This window comes from Acyrthosiphon pisum, unplaced genomic scaffold (genome assembly GCF_005508785.2).
Source record: "Acyrthosiphon pisum isolate AL4f unplaced genomic scaffold, pea_aphid_22Mar2018_4r6ur Scaffold_20992;HRSCAF=22726, whole genome shotgun sequence".
Classification (NCBI taxonomy): domain Eukaryota; kingdom Metazoa; phylum Arthropoda; class Insecta; order Hemiptera; family Aphididae; genus Acyrthosiphon; species Acyrthosiphon pisum.
Genome location: NW_021770409.1, coordinates 1 through 19,455, shown reverse-complemented (window position 1 = coordinate 19,455; position 19,455 = coordinate 1). Strand labels below are relative to the sequence as shown.

General features: G+C 27.6%; 2 protein-coding genes across 2 annotated transcripts; one reads left to right on the top strand and one right to left on the bottom strand.

Moving 5' to 3' along the window:
- Window positions 1–9,248: 9,248 nt before the first annotated feature.
- Window positions 9,249–9,962, bottom strand: LOC115034767. Its single transcript, XM_029492193.1, has 2 exons — window positions 9,803–9,962; window positions 9,249–9,733 (listed from the first exon to the last, which is right to left on the bottom strand). The coding sequence occupies exon 2, from the start codon at window positions 9,618–9,620 to the stop codon at window positions 9,258–9,260; it is 363 nt and encodes a 120-aa protein (XP_029348053.1). The 5' UTR covers window positions 9,621–9,733; window positions 9,803–9,962; the 3' UTR covers window positions 9,249–9,257.
- Window positions 9,963–16,119: 6,157 nt separating this feature from the next.
- LOC100575590 (zinc finger BED domain-containing protein 4-like) lies at window positions 16,120–18,976 on the top strand (the record flags this gene model as incomplete). Its single annotated transcript, XM_003242246.2, has 5 exons — window positions 16,120–16,435; window positions 16,556–17,001; window positions 17,218–17,647; window positions 17,739–18,132; window positions 18,566–18,976. Coding segments are annotated over exons 1-5 (1,799 nt in total), but the record flags the coding sequence as incomplete, so codon positions are not given.
- Between the last annotated feature and the right edge of the window lie 479 nt (window positions 18,977–19,455).

Below are 19,455 nucleotides of genomic sequence, written 5' to 3'. Positions count from 1 at the left end.
CTGTTGGGTAGTCCTTATTGATACAAGCGTCACAATGTACATGATTTGGAATAGTTTTGTTGTGTTTGGCTCTCTCAACTATTTCAACGATTTCATCATTCACTTTTCTGAGTATATATATTTTCATTCAGTTTATCTTCTACACTCAGTGTATTATCTTCTCTCGTGTCACCTTCTTCACTCAATTTATTTTCATCACTGTATTTATCTTTTTCGTCATTTTCATCTTCAAATATTAATCTACCATTAGATTCTTCCAATTCATCATTATCTTCTCTCATGACAACTTCTTTAATCGATTTATCTGCGTCACTGGGTTTATCTTTTTCGTAATTTTCATCTTCCAATATTAATCTACCATTAGTTTCTTCTAATTCATCAATAAATGTTTCACATACGTTAGTCTTATCTATAGGTATATATTCCGACGAAGGTCTTTTTTGACATTCTACGTTTTCTGCTTGAACCAATAAGTGATCGCCTCTATAGTAAGATATTAGTTTCTCCAAAAACGTGTCGATCCTTAGAGGCAAATTTTCATTTTTAAAAACGCGATTTTTAATATGATTGAAATTACATTCGATTCTACTGCTAGACGCAGTTTTTGAGCCGAACCCAAACTTTTCCCGCATTATACCCGACCAACATGGAGATAATTTCATAGCCTTTATAATACATGGCTCTAGAGTTGGTAAGTACTGTGCATTATCTACGACACCAATTACGTTTTCCACTTTTTCTCTGGCTTTATCAGCTATTTGTTGGGCCCAATGTTTAAAATTGGCCATAGGTGTATATAACTCATTTTCGTCTAAATATATATCTTGTTCAGGGTTTTGGAGCTTTGTATTTGATTGTTCTAAAATGTCTAATTGAATCTTGTTACATGATATTAATCTGGCCAAATAAATTTTCTGTTCAGCACAAGGTGTTCTTCTAAACTCATTACATTGAGCGTGATTTCTGTCATATAGCAAAACTTCTCCATCATATTTACTGAGAATAATTATAAAAATTGCTTCTAAAATGTGTTCTGCTTCATCAATTGATGTACTAAGAACAAGAAGACCCATCCCACGGGTAATTAATTCTTTAGTACGATTAAATTTCGAACTTTTAACTTCATTCCACGATGAAACTAAATGTATGAAATGGTTAACGTCATTTCATAGATAACAGGTCGGCATATCCAAATTTTTTTTCAAAACAACCACTGAAAAACACACTTCAAGATACTTTTCAAGACTTTGATATTCTGTGAAAGCTTGTACTAATGCCGACATAAGAGCGAGAGACTGGTCACATATGAGGCTGACCATGGCTGACCATGTACTTATGGATATCGTGTCATGTTATTCCGATAACATTGACATAACTGTAAAATTATTATTGTCAATATTCATGACTCCTTCATAAAGAAAAATTGGGCCACTACGTTTATTAATACCCCTGATGATTTTACGAACACACCCACCGGTGGCATCAAAAGAAATTGTAGGTGTTTGTTCCTTCTTACAATAATCTCGATAAATTTTTAATTGTAAATTTCTCCAAAAATGAACAAAGGTTTTATCAGAGCCAATGTCATGAATAGTATTTTCATACTCTGTCAGATACTTAATTTTACTTAATGCTATTGAAGGGTCGGAATGAATTTGGGTAGCAGCTAATGCTCTGTATTTTGCTACTCTTAATGTCCCTATGTTAGGTATTTGAGCGGGAAGAGCATCACCTGAAAATTTTAAATTTAAAACTCATTTAATAAATTAAGTGCCTAACCTTTAAGTAAGTAAAAAAGTAAACTAGTAGGTACTAAAATCCGTAGAATTTTAAGTGATTTTCACTATTATTGTTTAACTGTGCAGGTAAGATATTAAAAGTGATACAATCGAATTGATGAGTTACCATTTGAACTGTATCATTCTAATAGATACGGAAGGTTGATTCTATTTTTGATAAAAACATTGATTTATTATATTATTAATTCTTACATATTATTATATTTTCTATCATAATATATCAATTTCTTCTTATTTTTAATAACTTTTAAGGCAATACCGAATTGTGTAAATAATTTTTTGGTATAAACCACTTAAAGTTATCTACCTAATTCATTATAATTCAAATTTAATCGTGTTTTCTAAATATAAATATGTTCAATGTTGTAAAGTTTTAAGTACGTACACCTTTCCAAACTCGGGAAAATCAATTTTCCCGTAGCGGTACTGGTGTGACTGTTACCCCAGTAGTGCCATCGGCTTGTATTGGCCGCACAGACTCCATACTGGTACCAACGATTGTTATTTCATTTGTAAACATTTGTAATCATAATATAAACAATTGTACACCTTCTCAAACTAGGGAAAGTTACAAATGAAATAACAATCCATAGGATAATTTTTTACCTATTTATATAATTTGGTGGTACTGGGGTAACGGTCCTTTAATAAAGTAATTGCCAATATTAATAATATAAATTAATTAATAAATTAAGGTATAAAAATACCTTCATTCATGAGACATCTAGCTTGATTCCGTATATACACTGATGGGTCTATTTTTTGGGTGAGCATAGCATCTAGAGCTCGTGATTTTTGTGATCCCATCATTCTTTTTTTGTTAAAATGCTTTATGCGGAAATCTCCATAATAAACGCAATTCATTACAACCCTATTAGGATTAAATGAATCAGTTACTATTAAGATAAACACTAAACACAATTTTTTAAGAACATTGTAATTTAAAAAAAAAATGTAATCAATGTTAAACACTCAATATCAATTAGTTTGAAAGTAGCAGTAATTCGTAAATTTTATTTTATAAAATAGGTAATAGTATATTATCTACCTTGTGTCAGTTGCTGGAATTGAATCTATATCACCTTTGAATATTGACCCACAATCAGAACAACGACCCGACAATGAAATATAAGCAACACCGTACAAACTAATATTAGCTTTTTTAAATGTTAATGAACATGGAAGCTTTGTATGCAAAAAGAAGTGGTCTTGCACTACATTACTCCACTCGAACGGTGTTAATACATTATACACCTTTGTTCCTCGTTGTTCTTTGTATGCTTTCTCCCTGGGTTTGATTGAGTTCCATTCATTTATTGAAAAAGTAATATCGAATTGTAATTTTTCTCTGTTACATTTAGAAATTTCATCACTTTATGAACTTCCATCCTTGGAAAATAAATGTGTTTCTTCTGGAATTATGTAATACGATATGGATAATATATATTGAGTTATATCAACGTGTAAAAAAAAAAGTATATAAGGCACTAAGCTTGTAAGTTGGAGCAAACAAAATTGTTTGCCATTAAACATCAATAAATGCAGTATAATTACTTTCACACGCCTTCATAAACCTATTTTGTTTAACTACTCAATATACCATAAAACGCTTACAAGAGTCAATCATATTAGGGATTTAGGAATTTTACTTGAAGCCAATATGTCTTATTCTTCACATATAAATATGATAACAAACAAAGCTTTTAAAATGTTAGGCTTCATTTACAGAACCACAAAAAATTTCAAAAATATAATATCGATGAAAATGTTATACTTCTCACTTGTCAGGTCTCACTTAGAATTTGGCTCTATGGTTTGGTCACCCAATTATGCTCTCTACATAAATCAGTTGGAAAATGTACAGTATAAATTTCTAAAATTAACCTGTAGTAAATTAAATTTAACCATTGACCGTGACTCATATCACTTTCTGTTAACCCATCTGGGGGTGTCTTTATGTGAAATTAGAAGAAGTGTTGCAGACTTGATGTTCTTATACGATTTACTGAATGGTAACATTGATTCCTCCGAACTTCTTTCCATGGTTAGTTTAAATTTGGAAATCACGGGACCAGGTCACATAATATATTCGTCGTTCCATCTCACACCACCAACTATTGTTCCGCATCGTTCTTTCCCAGAGTACTTACTTTGGCTAATAGTGTCGCTAGTAAAATTGACTTCTTTTTTATGTCACGTCAAGTATTTAAACATAATGTTTATTTAGCATTACATTCCGTGTAAATTAATTTTAAATTTATCAAATTGCAGTGTCTTATCTGTATTATCTAATTATTTGTATTATATATTTCTGATTTTTTTTTTTTTTTACCATGTTTATATTTTTTGATAAAATGTTTATATAGCTTATCAAGTTTACTTCTATTATCTACTGTAAGTTTTACATTGTAATTTATATTTACACTGTACTAGTATCAAATTGTTTTAAAGGGTTCTTACCCGTTTATATAAATAAATAAATATAACAAAATAAAATAAGTGTGACCCGAAGATTAAAAACTATTGTCAGCTCTTAACGTGATATAATAAAAGGTGTGAAAATGTCCATCATATGATATTTTATTTTCTGGTAGGTAGATTTCGTTTTAATTATTTGTATAATTCAATTAAATTTATTATTTATATTATTTTTTTACATATATTTTTACTAATTATTGTTAAGCACCAGTTATATTTTTATTAATTTAAATAAATCTATGCTTAACTTTTATAAATCTTTTCACTTATTTTATTAATCATTTTTATCAATTATTTATAAATTATATATTTATACTAATCATAAATTTACACTTTTCAATTAATATGTTTTGTGAGGAAATTCAATTTATCATTTTAATTATTATTATTGTTATTATTATTTCTAATTCTAATATTTTTTTTAATATTATATTTTTATTAAGTATAAATGTGCAGTCATTTTATTAATTATATTCAAATTATTTATTTATTAATTATAGTAAATTTACTAATTTTTATAAATAACTAGCTGATCCCATGCACTTCGTTGCCCGTTAAATATACCAACTCTATTTGACTCAAACTTTTTTCAATTCGTTATTTAATATTCGGTGTATGGTGTTCAAAATGTATCTTTACTTTTCCGTTTCCCGGAATGAAAATTCTGATTTGCAGCAGACAGCAGTATATTATCAGGTAGGCAATCAATGTACGGTAGATCGCGGACCCCGTGCTGTTTGTATGTAGGTGTATGATTTAACTCTAAAGTATCAATGTTATACCAAGTTTGCGACGATGCTGCAGAGAGAGACATTAAATTAATTGAAGAATTTGAACAAAAAGTAACAAGAGACGAAAATCAGAAGCAGTTTCTCTTACAGGTAAATATCTCCTATAAATATAGCTTTAATTTAAATTATTTAAGCTATGTTTTTAATTTTTATTTTACAGACCATACAAGATTATCGCCAGAAATATCCTAAACCAACATTAAATATTCTTCAGAAGCCATTTTAATTCCAAATTTCATTAAATAATTTGTGTTTTTCGTGTTACACAACTTAAAAATATATTAAAATTCTACTTAAATACTAGAGAATAATTTTTATTACAGTATATTACATATGCATAACATTTTAAATTAACTAAAAGTGAAAATACCGAATCAAAATATTATGTACTATATTTACTATGTACTATGTATATCAAAACTTTAAATTGAAATCGGCATGTGTTAATCTTATCCCAAAATAATAAAACTTTGCTGGTATTATTTTAAGGTTATATATAACAAAATATTAAGCAGCAAAGTGTGAAAATAAAATCTTAAAATAAGTGGCACCCTAATGTACATATCTGTGTTAGTGATTCAACCTGTACAAATAATATAACAATTATTGCTGGCGCAGATCTCTGCTCCATAAGTTAAATATTACAAAAAGTGGATGTTGGAGAAACTTTATGATCGTTGCATAACTATCCGTGCTACACGGAAAAAAAAATTTGGTTGATTCAACCAAAATACGACACTCCTAACCAAGATTTTTGGTTGCGCTCGTGACGACAATTCGTTTGGTAGAAGTTGCATACTGATTTTTGTAAACAGTACATTGTATTGACAACATAGGTTCTGTTGCGATAGCAATATTAGGTTAGCTTATTCTAACCTAAAAAATGTTGTTATAGACACTATGCTTAGTAGCAGTTACTAAATTATTTTGTATCCACAATAATTAGACTGGTAACATTCAACTGTTTGAATAGTACTTATAGCATTTTATTCTGTAAAGCCTGAGTTATTATTAGACTAACAGTGTTATTAATTCATTAACGATTGCAATATTATTTAGTGCGTTTTACATAACATTTTATTGAATCACATAATTTATTGTATTGGTACTACAGTAATGAATTGTAACTTAAATAATCATTATTTTGTTACAGCTACATAATTATTTAGCTGGAATTACTATTTAGAATAGTTACGTTGTAAGAAGTAAAATTTAAAGTATATACCAACATTTAATAAGCCTAATAGCCTAAAATGTTCATATTTATCTACCGACAGGTGTTTTTATCTTATAAGTAAAATAGTGTACAATTATAAATTAAAACAAAAAATAAAATGCAAGTTTATTTAAAATAAAATATACATAAAATACTAAAAATATATCATATAAAATAAATTATGTTACTTGCAAATTATACATACTTGGAATAAGGAGCTTATAAAAATTTATGAAGTAATACTTAAGTTTTAAGATTAAATTAGTAAAAAGTATTTAAAGTACACTAAGATATTATTATTTAACCTCTAATAGTGATATATCTATTGCCATTAGGCATTGTACAAATATGATTTGGAGTGTAGGATGCTAGATCATTATAATAAATAAAAATACTGTCATTGATTTCTTCTTCTACTTCTAATGAATGATAATGTTCATCAAATATTGTAGCATTTAGTTTGAAACATTGAAATATAATTAATTCGTTATTACAAAAATATATTTTATTTATCATACCAAAATTTGGACCATCTAATTCACATATATCTAAAGTAAGAATCATTTTAGGAGTGTATCGTGTACCTTTAACTGATATCCATGGGCAACTTATTAATGAATCAAGTGAATTTTTTTGTATAAAATTTCTAATAGCCTGTGTACCAATGTCATCAGTAATTTCAGTACAAGGACCTAATTTTATTTCATCGCTTAAAGTTCCTTTAATAAATATGTTATTTAACTGTAATTGGTGTTTTATAGCTAGGGTTTTACATATATTACGGCGATTGCTAGAAGTATTTGCTGAAATTTTAGAAATTCTATGTTTTGCTTCAAAACGCATAGACCATAGGGAAATTAATGGACCAAATTTTTCCATCATTGTATGGTAATGTACCATATAATGATACTTTGGTTTTAATTCACACTTGCTAAATTTAATGTATAAATCATGATGCTCAGCAACAAGAGTTTGTAATAAAACACAACATTCTTTTTGTAACAAAGGAGATGTGAGCAAGTCAAGAATTTTCCTCAATAAAATATAAAGTTCCCATACTGTTTCATCTCTAGGGACAAAATCTCCAATGATTAAACCTAAATATCGTGTAAGCGACATCATTTCTGATGCAGAAAGTCTTATAGTATTTTTTTTTTAGATGTTCAATATGCAAAATGCAAGGTTTACTGCCTTTATCAGGGCCATAATCAAAACATAGCAATCTTTCATTTAAAACTTGTAAGGAAAAAAGTTTTAAATCTTGTATATAGTATAGTAATAAAAATGATAAGTCATATTTACAGACCCCTTCCAATAAGTCATGCATAATATCTACGCCTACTTGATCTAACACACTGAAACCTAAGACATCATGCCATACACAAGCTTCTTTCACACCACTATCAGAAACATTACCCTCAATAACATCAAGGTGATACTGTTCTAAATTTCTTAATAGATTTTCATCAGCATAACACTGCTTTTTCATTTCTTTTTTCTCTATCTTACACATACGACACACATGGGTTGCTGAGAAACTCTCAACAAACCCAGTTATGCTATGGATTCCTAAATTATCCCCTATAATGAGGCCCAACTCAAACTTAATATTTCCATTGAAATCATCAGTATCAATATCAATTCCAGTCTCTCTTAAGAAATTCAACTCATCAATAACAGGTTTAAAAATAATATTATTGCCAAATTTCTGTCGGTCTGACGAATGAAACAATAATGTTAAAAAAATAGTATTTAAAGAAGATTGGAGATGAGGTGGTAAACATGGGATAGAAACATACACAGCACCAAGTTTATGGATTCCAGAATGACTACCTAAAGGATTTCCAACTTCATAGTCATCAAAAAAGAGAAAAATTGGCAATACTATTTGGGATTCGTGGTCTTTTTGTTTTTTGCGCCAAACACTTCCCTGTGTAAAGTTCATTAAAGCTGAGTTGTAAAGTTTACATTTATTTAAATAAAGTAAAGTTTCAGACAAAACATTTTTCATTTTAAAAAAATTATAAAATACATGTCTTATTGGAATAAATTGCTGGGTGCAATTAACTGGAATCAAAGCAAAATTATTATTTTGTCTGTTTTCATTTAATTGTTCTCCAACAACATACTCTTGAGGTGGAATGTAAGTACCAAGTTCAGTATAGTATTTAAACCGTTTGTATTCTGTATTTAAATCTTTAAACGGATGTTTTACATCTTCTAAAATTAAGTTAAAATTATCAAAACATTCTTTTGAAATATTACCATCCAAAAGTAATTTAGATACACTACTTCTTAAAGTATTATTTATACCATCAAAAATTAGTGACATATCATCTACAATGGTTTGAACAACATTTCTTGGAACCTGAGGGTTTGAATATAATTTTGATAAAAATGAGCTAACATAATCTTCTTGTATATAACAATTATTGCCACTGGTGTCTTTTTCAAAAGATGTGTTAGATGTTTCTATACCATTATTAATACATAAATTAAGTGTACTAGAGCTACAGTTGTTGTTAACTGAAGAACTACAATTATCATCAGAAGTAACTCTTGGTGATTTCACTTTTGAACATGGGTTATAATGTTTATGAGTGGCTAGATGTTTTTTAAACTAATTAATAAGGTGAAAAGTTCTATTGCAGTCATTTTCAGAACAAGTGTATTCAAAAAAATCATAGTCTGGATGACATATTGTGAAATGCTTACATAATAATTGTATACTTAAAAGACATTGTTTACAAACAAAACAAGTAGGCATGTTAAAATTAAATTAAGTATATAGGTACTAAATAAAATTTAAAATAACCTATCAAATACTTAAGGTCAAAATATGTTAATAACTTTTTAACTACAATTGATTTTAAATTATTATAAATAAAAATACATAAACCTTATTTATACAATAAAATATGAAAATAACATATAAAGTAACTTTAAAGAAAATTATCACTTGATAATTAATGTTTAAATTCCCAAATCACTTAACAAGGAATTTACGCACACATACTCTGTGTCCCAAGGAGTTTTAATTTTATAAAAACCTTTTTGAACGAATGACCAGATTGGTAAACTTTCGACAGGATACTGCAGATTTAACGCATGTATTATTTTGAAACAACAATCTACTGAAGATAAAATAGAATTTAAAACATAAAATGTGTCATCTACCAGAACAAAATACTGCGAAATGCTGTTGCAATTTGGTCCAACAATAATTATGAGAGGCTGTAGAGTAGCTCCTAATTGAGCATATTTTTCTTTTCTCCTAGTCACTGTATCTTGGAGTTCGGTGTGGGACTTTATGTGTGTGATGAATCCATCTTTCATTTCAATCTTTGAAGGCCTCCAAGCAGTTTTTCCTCTCTTCCTTTTTGTTGTAATTGGAGAAAATAAGAAAGACAATATCAAAAATGCAGACAAAGTTGATGCTTCATCATTTTCTGGAATAATAATCAAACAAAAATTACTTAACACTTGTACCTACTTAAAAAATCTCAGTTCACTCATACCTGGTGTTAAGTTTAAGTATTCATCTATAATACTCTTCAAAGATTTATCTTTCAAATTATTAGACTGGATTCTTCCAAGTTCAAGTATTTTACTTTTATGCAATGGAAAGTTTTCTACAAGATTGTTTTGCTTGTCAGGATATAAGAAATTAAAATCTTGAATTAACTGGGAAAAAAAAATTATAAATCAAAATTGTGTATACCTAACCAAGCAAATTATGCAATATAAGTTATAACTTAACTTACAAGATTATAACCAGCAGGTTTTTTAAGAGCTGGAAAATTTTTCATGTAATTAGAAATTGATAACAAATCTTTTGAATTTGGGTCCAATACTCTTCTTAAGCGGTTTTGTCTAGTAATAGTCCAATATTTTTCAACTGTATCCCACGGATCAGACGAATTGTGAAGCCAAACTAATTGATCATCAACTAAAAAATTATTTTTTAGTACAACTATTAACTATTACAAATAATATATAAAAAAAATGTCAATCCAAAATTTAAATATAGATCTAAATAGAGAGTTAAATTTAAATATTTTGGTTATACCAATTTCTGTATCATTTTCTTGGCTTGAGGATAACAATGCGTCTAAGTTACATTCGTTTGAAGGAGAATGTCTTGGTGTAGAAGTAATGATTCCTGATTTTTTGTATTCTCTTTTTCGATTATTGAAACAATCTAATAGTTTGCCCTTGGCTGCCTTTTTAATATTTGCCCCTATAATTAAAAATTAATAAAACTATAAATACCAAAAGTCTGATTTCAACCACTAAGATGTTAATGTAACATATTCACCATAATTCATGTAAGGTATAAAATAAGTACTGATATGTTCCTTTGGAAATATTTGAGTTATTTCCTCAGATAATGACAACAACTTCTGTGAATTAATATTTATTTCAGGGTTAGGTCTTGAAGCTCCTTACGAACTATTATATTACACAGTTTTCTTCTTCCAGCGTTATCAAGTAATCCAGAATCCTTATACGTAGCCAATAAAACTCTTCCTTCTGTGATACTCTGTAGATAGATCTTTAATCCAGAATTCTAGAAAAAGGTTATATTATTAACTAAACTATTTGGTCAAATTAATGTTATAACTTATAACACAAAAATTTTATATCATAAAACTTAGAGCAAGCAAATAATAAGTATATTAACAAGACTGAGTATGTTAAAAATAATTTAATTAAAGTTTTATAATTTTCAAATCAGTAATAAATCTGTATTAAATCTAGAAGTTATGTTAGAAGTGTAACTTAAAAAAAAATTAAAAATTAAGCTAGTTTAAAAAAAAAAAATAAAGAGTTAGGTACCTACCTACTTAACTTAATTTTTAACCTATTAATGACTAGCATTGTATACCAATTTGACAAACTAGGTAATAGGTAGTAAGTTCAGAATAGGTATCATACAATATACAGATTCTAGGTTTCAAAATAATTTCATAAATTATCCTCTAACAATGAATTGAATATAAATTGAATACCTTATCTAGATTTGACGATAAACAATGTAGGGCTTCATTGTTTACATCCAAACAATCAGTTTTACTCGACTCAGATTTTGATTCTTCAACACTTCTAGAGGTTAACACATTTGTAATATCTGAATCAAATAATGTTGAAAATGTACCAGAAGAAGATGGACACAATGTTTCATTTGTTGTAAGACCAGTTAGATTTGAAATATCCTAAGAAAAATAAATCATACAAAATACTATTATGAAATCTTTACTTTTATTTGATTTGTAAGTGTACGTATAACAACTCAAGATCATAAATATAGCTGAGATATATATGTTTTCCAAAGCTAACTGTGCGATGCTCAGTACAAATTTGTTATATTATGTACTTTTGAATGAGAATCAAAAAATTTAATATATTGACACAATTAATTTTTTCTTACCAATATAGTCACCTCATTTGTGACAGTTAATGCTTTTTTCCATTCTTCGAGATTTCCTATAAATTTAGCTCTATGTCCTACAATTGGAATAATTTCTTTTATCATATCTTCTGTCAATAACGACAGAGATGATACGTCTATATCTTGTTCTAATAAAAAATAAGCAGTAGTAATAAGCCATGCAAATATGCATCTGACAATATTATAAGTGTGCACTATTTTAATTTACCTTTGAAAATGTCAATGTAATTAGACAAACCCCAAGCTCTAAGCATGTCGACGACATCTGAATTCGCCATTATAACTAACTAGGTAGCAACTTATAGCAAATAGGTACTTTGTGAAATGTATGTAACAAAAAGTAGGTATAATATAAAATATAATATAATGAATAGAAAAATGTATTATTAAGACTTACCTGTGAGTGAACAAATAGATGAATACACTAGAAAGATCAAAGAAACGTAAAATGAAAACATAAAACTCGTGATCGCAAATGGCAGTCACAAACACACACACCACTCACTGGAAACAATGAAAACGCGCGCGTTTATCTAACAAAAACAATTGTACCGATAGCAGAGTGTTGGGTATTTCCAATCAAAACATAAATAGTTACAACCTAACAAATGTTACCACCTACGTAGAGTATGGTAAAACTTACATTATGTTCGGTAAATATAACCAAATAAATAGTTAATGCTACTCAATTATGATTTGTACCTGAAGCCTTTTGTTTTGAGTAAAGTTTACAATCTATTTGGTCATAGAAACATTAATTAAGTTACTTTGTAATAGAACAATTCAACAAAATTATTATTGTAAATTCAACAGAATGCTTAAATAAGAACGACATAAATAAAAGTTATAATGAAATAATTTATGTTGTAGCTACAATATATTGATTTACATAACAGTTTTGTTGAATACCATCGGAATATTTTTTTCCGTGTAAATATTCATTAAACATTATAAATTAGTTCATTAATTATATATTGATAGTCGTTCAAACCCAGATTGAATTATATAAATGTTACATTTTTGTACTACATAATATATAATGTATGTAAGCAACAATTATTTATTAAAACGTAAATTTTTACTTACCATGAACATTTTCTTGATCATTGTGATTTTTAATGATTTTCGTGGACTGTATACAGTTTAAGAACTCCGATTTTCTTTTTGCTACAGAAACGCGTATTGATGCTGGAGTAACTTTAATTGTATCATTGCTCAGTTCATCGGCAATTGTTTTCCAAACGTCATGATTTACTCCAACGATATCTAATAGATGACATAATATTATTGTTAGATATTGGAGACCGGGAATTTGTCCAACTCCCTTTGGTTATTGAAATTCAATACATACAACCTATTTTACTATTTGTTTTACTAATAAGTATAGTAGGTAGGTTGAGTTTATTTTTAATGAACTTTTAATTTGATTTACTTTACAAGTATCAAGTAAGTGCACATAAATATTTTTAAATTATAAAAAATAGTTAAATACGTTATTCTCAGTTTGAATATATAACTTCGTCCAAATTTGAACTTAAAATATCTATTAAAGACTGTTTTAATTTAATTTTTAGATTTTTTGGTTACATTATGAAATACATACTAAGAAGATGTCATCGCACTATTTGTTTTCTCTCTCTAGCCTACGCGCAACATAGACAAAACGCATTAACACAGAATCATTTTTTCTATGTTTTTAAGTAATCTTATAGTCACCGGTTACCGAAAAAATAGACAATAATACTTTTGAGGGAATAACATATACATATTTAAATATTGTCTCGAAACAATTTAAACATAATTTAATCTTAAATTTTTTTGTTTATTTTGAAAGTCGAATACAAAGTCAAATAACAATAAAATATAAAATCGATATGTCATTCCCTCAAAAATATTATTCTCTATATTTTTTGTAATTGTTGATTTTTAATGCGTTTTATCCATGTTGCAGATGGGCCAGAGAGAAGAAAACAAATGCGCTGACATCCTCTTAAGGGATAGCTTGTTTTAAATTTTCAATCCTTAGCTATAAAAATTTAACATTTTATAATTTTTTAAACATAAATAAGTTTTTAATTTTTCGTGATTTTGATGAACAATTTTAAAGCAGGGAATTTTTACACAAAATAGGTTTTCGACCAAATTGATTTTGGTTTTTGGCGTAACTCTAAAACAAATGACCCTAGATACATGAAATGTTCGCTGTTTGTTAATATAATTTTATATACCGGATGATTCTTTTTATCATTGAACACTCATTATTTCAAAAAGTTTAAATTTTTTTGAAAATATTTTTTTACATAGTTTCAAGTCGCTTATATTTTTTATCCTTATAATTTTTTAAGTTTTTTAATTTTTTGAATGACAGCATATAGTTTTAATTTCATATTCTAAAGTAGAATATTTTTCTCAGTATTTTGATACATGAAAATCTAATTTGGAGCGAGTAGTTTATGAGTTATAAATATTCAAAGTTTAGATGAGCGGAGATGTAGACAAACATTTCGCGGGGTAACCCCGTACCACTCCACTCCGCTCAACAAAATTTTGAATATTTATAACTCTTAAACTACTTGCCCCAAATTCGATTTTCATGTATCAAAATACTGAGAAAAATATTCTGCTTTGGAATATAAAATTAAAACCCAATGTTGTCATTCAAAAAATTAAAAAACTAAAAAAATTATAAGGATAAAAAATATTTAAAAATATAATTTTTTAAGAAAAACGTTGTTTTATAAGCGACTTGAAATTATGTAAAAAAATATTTTCAAAAAAGTTTACACTTTTTGAAATAATGAGTGTTCAATGATAAAAGAATCACTCTGTATACGATAAAATTTTCAAAACATTTTGATTTGTTTTGAACTGTTTACGGATATTTTCAGCTTCCAATTTATTTAGTTTATTTTTTTTCTACGAATGTCTTTAAAACTTTATATGTTGGGTAAAAAGTTTGAAAATTTAATCCAAGGCTCTTAATATATTTTTATAATGACATTAGAAAAATAAAGCACAATAAAGCCGTATGCATTCTGTTAATAAGCAAAAAATATGGTGCGGAGGAATGCGGAATATTAAATAGCCCAAGCAAATTAATTAATGTGACTATTATACAAGGATTTTTTTTTAGTTTCAAATAATAAATTCTTTATTTAAAATTTTCAAATATTAATTGAATCAAATTAATGAATTAATTTATATAATTTTAGATAATATGTGTTGGTCTTTGGGTTTTGATAATTGTTCATACGTTTTGCTTTACAGCTTTACTTGACTACATCTAATATTATATATTTATTAGGGCTAAAAACAAAGCCCTTTTATTGGCTGGGCCGATATACAAACCGATATCGATTATCGGCCGATATTGGCAATATCGGTTTTATCGGTATCGGTTTTTTTTTAAAACCGATATTTGAACCGATATAAAAAAAAAAAACAACAATTTATCATTATAATAATGTATAATCACTATAATCTAATATTATCAACTCTGCGCGCGGTTATAACTGTTAACACTAAACGTATTTATAACCATATTGATGTTATCATGTTATGTAAGAATAGCAGCTTGCTGTGCAATTACTAGTATATTCCTTAGAAAAGAAAACATATTTTATCTTTGTTTTTCAATAATTAGTAATTAGTATACTAATTACCAACAAATTTGCTTCACTGATAAGCTTGTTTAATATCATTTTAATATATTATCATTTATCATTTATCATATTGTATTCATGTTAAGTTAACTGTTATGTATGAAGTATTAAGACTTAGACTACATAATAAATATAAAACTATTAAATTAAAAGTAAAAACTAAAAAGTAAAAAAAGTAAAAGCCAACATGCCTTCTGTAGTATGGACATTTTTTACGAAGTGCCCTGATGATTTGTCTAAGGCACAATGTTCTATTTGCAACAAGATAATATCTAGGGGTGGACGTAATTCTCGGACTTTTACACCTCAAAACTTAAAGTCGCATCTTATGCAAGAGCATAAAAATGAGTTCATGAAAGTTAACGATAATAAGAAGAAAAGAAAAGTTTTACCTAAAAGTGATTCAGAAACTGGTTCAGAGGTATGTACTTATGATTAAAATTTAAAATAATGTAAACTTCTTTTATATTTTAAAATTTAAATTATTTTCTTTCGGTTGCACCCGTCCTACTCCCTCCCAACTATTTTGGGTCGACCACCCTAGTCATCAACTTAAGCTATACTTCACCTATTTAAATTAAATATTAATCATTAATTCGGTGAATACATATTAATTATTATTTAATATATTTTAATTAATTATTACTTATTAGTAATAACGATTAATTACTGGATATAGTTATAGGTACATAATATAATGGTTCTGAATGAAACTTGGTACTTGTAATTTGATATGTAATAAATAATAATAGGTAGTTAATGTATAATTATTAATTATTAATTACTTTTGTAGGAAGAAGTAGATTAAGCTGTTGTACAAACATCTAAAGCATGTCAAGAAGTAGACCTAAGCCAAGTTCATTGCAAAACAAAATTCAACAATCATAAGACAAAATTCCATCAGCCTACAATAAGTTCCATGTTTGAAAGCAAAGCTCCATTAGCATATAATAGCTCAAAAGCCTTACATATTACTGATTTAATTGCCAAAATGATAGCTAAAGACCAGTTGCCTTTTCATCACGTTGAAAAACAAGGTGATATCTTAGTTTGGTTTACCCTTAATTTTACTTTACTATGATTTAAGTTGTAAACTTTAAACTTTAAACCATGGTTTGCAATTACATTTTTTCCAATAATTTAAATTTAAATTTTAGGTTTCAAAAACTTAGTTAAGTTCTTAGAACATCGCTACACCATACCTGATCGGACAACATTTTCAAGAAATATTATTCCTAAATTGTATTTGAAGGTATCTCAGAAAATTTGTGAAATCATAAAAAATATGGAGTTTGCATCATTTACAACGGATCTATGGTCTTCAAACAATAATACAGATTATCTGTCATTAACTTGCCACTTTATAGACAACTCAGACAACAATTTTATCAGAGAGAATATATTATTAGAAGTCATTCCTTTTAAGCCCATGTATCATCTGGGTGAAGATATTTATACATTTACTATTGAAACATTGGAAAAGTGGGGAATTAAAGAAAAACAAATCCATGTTTTTTTACGAGACAACGCTCCAAATATGGTGAAGGCTTTTAGTAACAGAGATTTCTTTAGTTTTGGCTGTTTTTCTCATTCACTTCAACTGGTAAAATATTTTCTATTTTTTTTTATATAGTATACATATATTAGATATTTAGATGTATGTAGAGGAAAAAATTGTGAAAGGACTACCGAAAAATAATTTAATAAAAAATACCTGAGCACTAATATATTGTATTTTTTCTTTTTTTGAAAAATATTAATTCAATTATATGATATATAACTTATTAATTAATTATGATATTATTATTTTAATTTTCAGGTAATAACTGATGTGTTATGGAAGCAAAAAAATCATGAAGAATTATTAAAAAAAGTTAGACAAATAGTTGGTCATTTTAAGCATAGCATTTCAGCTAACAAATTACTTAATAACTATCAAAAACAAGAAAAATTGCCTGAACGAAAATTTATTCAAGATGTTACAACCCGCTGGAACAGTACTTATCTTATGATTACTAGGTTTCTAGAGCAAAAAAAGTCTGTCATTGGTTTAGCTCCTTACATACATCTGAAAGTAAGTTTGACTAGTGAAGAATGGGTTTTATTAGATGAAATATCTAAAGTTCTTGAAATATTTTATTTGGTAACTTTGACGTTATCTAAAGAAACCTCATCACTGTCTGAAGTCATACCAGTTTTAAGAAGCGTCAGTACATATTTGGAAAAAGAAGTCAACAAATCTAACAAAAGTGAAATTGCTGAAAAACTACTGTCTAAAATGAATGAAAGGTTTAGTGAAATATGAACAAAATAAATTGCTTTTACTCAGTACAATTTTAGATCCTAGATTTAAAGATAGAGTATTTTCCGGAGAATATGAAAAATTTCAAGCACAAAATAATCTGAAATTGGAACTTGATGTAATTTACAGAAATGTTACTGACACCTCTACAGTATCTCCTGAAATTGAATCAGAGGTTGTAACAATTAATCAACATCCATTAGAGAAGTCCATATTTAGTCATATATTGCCTGATCACAGAGAACCTATGCAGTGCAATTCAAATGAAGCAGAAATTGAAAAATATTTAACAGAAGATTTGATTGATGAGAAAGAAAACATATATGAGTATTGGTCTAAATCTAAATTAATAGGATTAAAAAAGCTAGCGGCTAAATACCATTCAAGCCCATCAACCTCGGTGGATTCAGAACGTGCTTTTAGTACGGCAGGGTTTATTTGTTCTAAATCTAGAAATGCTTTAAAACCTACTAAAATAAGGAATTTAATATTTCTTTCAAAAAATTTGAAGTACTTAGATTAAAATTTAAATGTTTGATTATATTAAAGATTAAACACTTTAATTGCTATAAAAAGACTTAAACAAGTAACGTTTAAAGACTGAAAAGGGAAAATTATTATTTTTTAAATATTATGTAATTACTAATTTGTTTTTCATTATAATTTTTACTTGTTTTATTAAAAAGCTAAAATTATACTTATAGTTATAATTTAATAATTTATAAACAACCTACAAAAAAGAAAAGTGTTCATTTTAATTTTTAAGTATTTTAAATTTTTAACTTTGTTATTTAATATTTATGTACAACTGTGTTAACTATTTGTGTTAAATATTAAATTGTATAATTAAATGATTAATGAGAAGATATTTGGATTTTCTCTGTAATAATTTACCACCCATGTTGGAAAATGTTCCATTAAATATTCGGGAAAACTTGTTTTTTCAACAAGATGGTGCTCCAGCACATAATGCTATTGTTGTTAGACAATACCTCAACGATCAGTTTGGAAATAATTGGATGGGAACAAATGGACCGATAGCTTGGCCAGCGCGTTCACCAGATTTGACACCACTTGATTTTTTTCTTTGGGGTCATTTAAAAACTGTAGTTTATGCTGACCCACCAATTAACCTTCAGCATTTAAAACAAAAAATCACCGAAGCATGCTCAAAACTGACCAAGGAACAAATAACGGCAGCTTCTCAAGACGAAGTTAAGCGCCGCTTACAATCATGTTTACTTAACAACGGGGAAAACTTCGAACAATTTATAAGGTGATTTGTATTATTTGTAATAATATGTTAAAAAAATATTTAAATTAAATTTAAACTTAATTATAAAAATAAAATGTTTAACTTTATTTAAATAACCTCTAAACGCATGGATTCCATTTATCTTGCTTCCAACCAAAAATAATAATAAAAAGATAAAATACAGAACATTGCAAAATGTAACAAAAATCTTTTTTGTTTAAACTTAGGATTGCTGTAATTCAGTCAATTTTTGAGATAGGAAAAAAGTTTGTTTATCAAAGTTGCTTAAAAAAAATAGTTCTATCGAAACCCGGTGTTGAAAATAGGTGTTGCCATTTAAAAAAATGTAAGTTTTATTGCGCATGCGCACAATAAAATAATTAAAAATTCAAAAATGATCACAAAATGTGTATTTTAGTATTCCCTAGCTTCTCGAAAAAACCCCAATTCAATCCAAGGTCGCTGAACAGAGATATTTCGTGTTACCATTTGAGTGAAAC

Bases quoted from the DNA above. Each gene is read 5' to 3' on its own strand.
- LOC115034767 (XM_029492193.1), bottom strand. From the start codon at position 9,620: ATGAAAGATGGATTCATCACACACATAAAGTCCCACACCGAACTCCAA.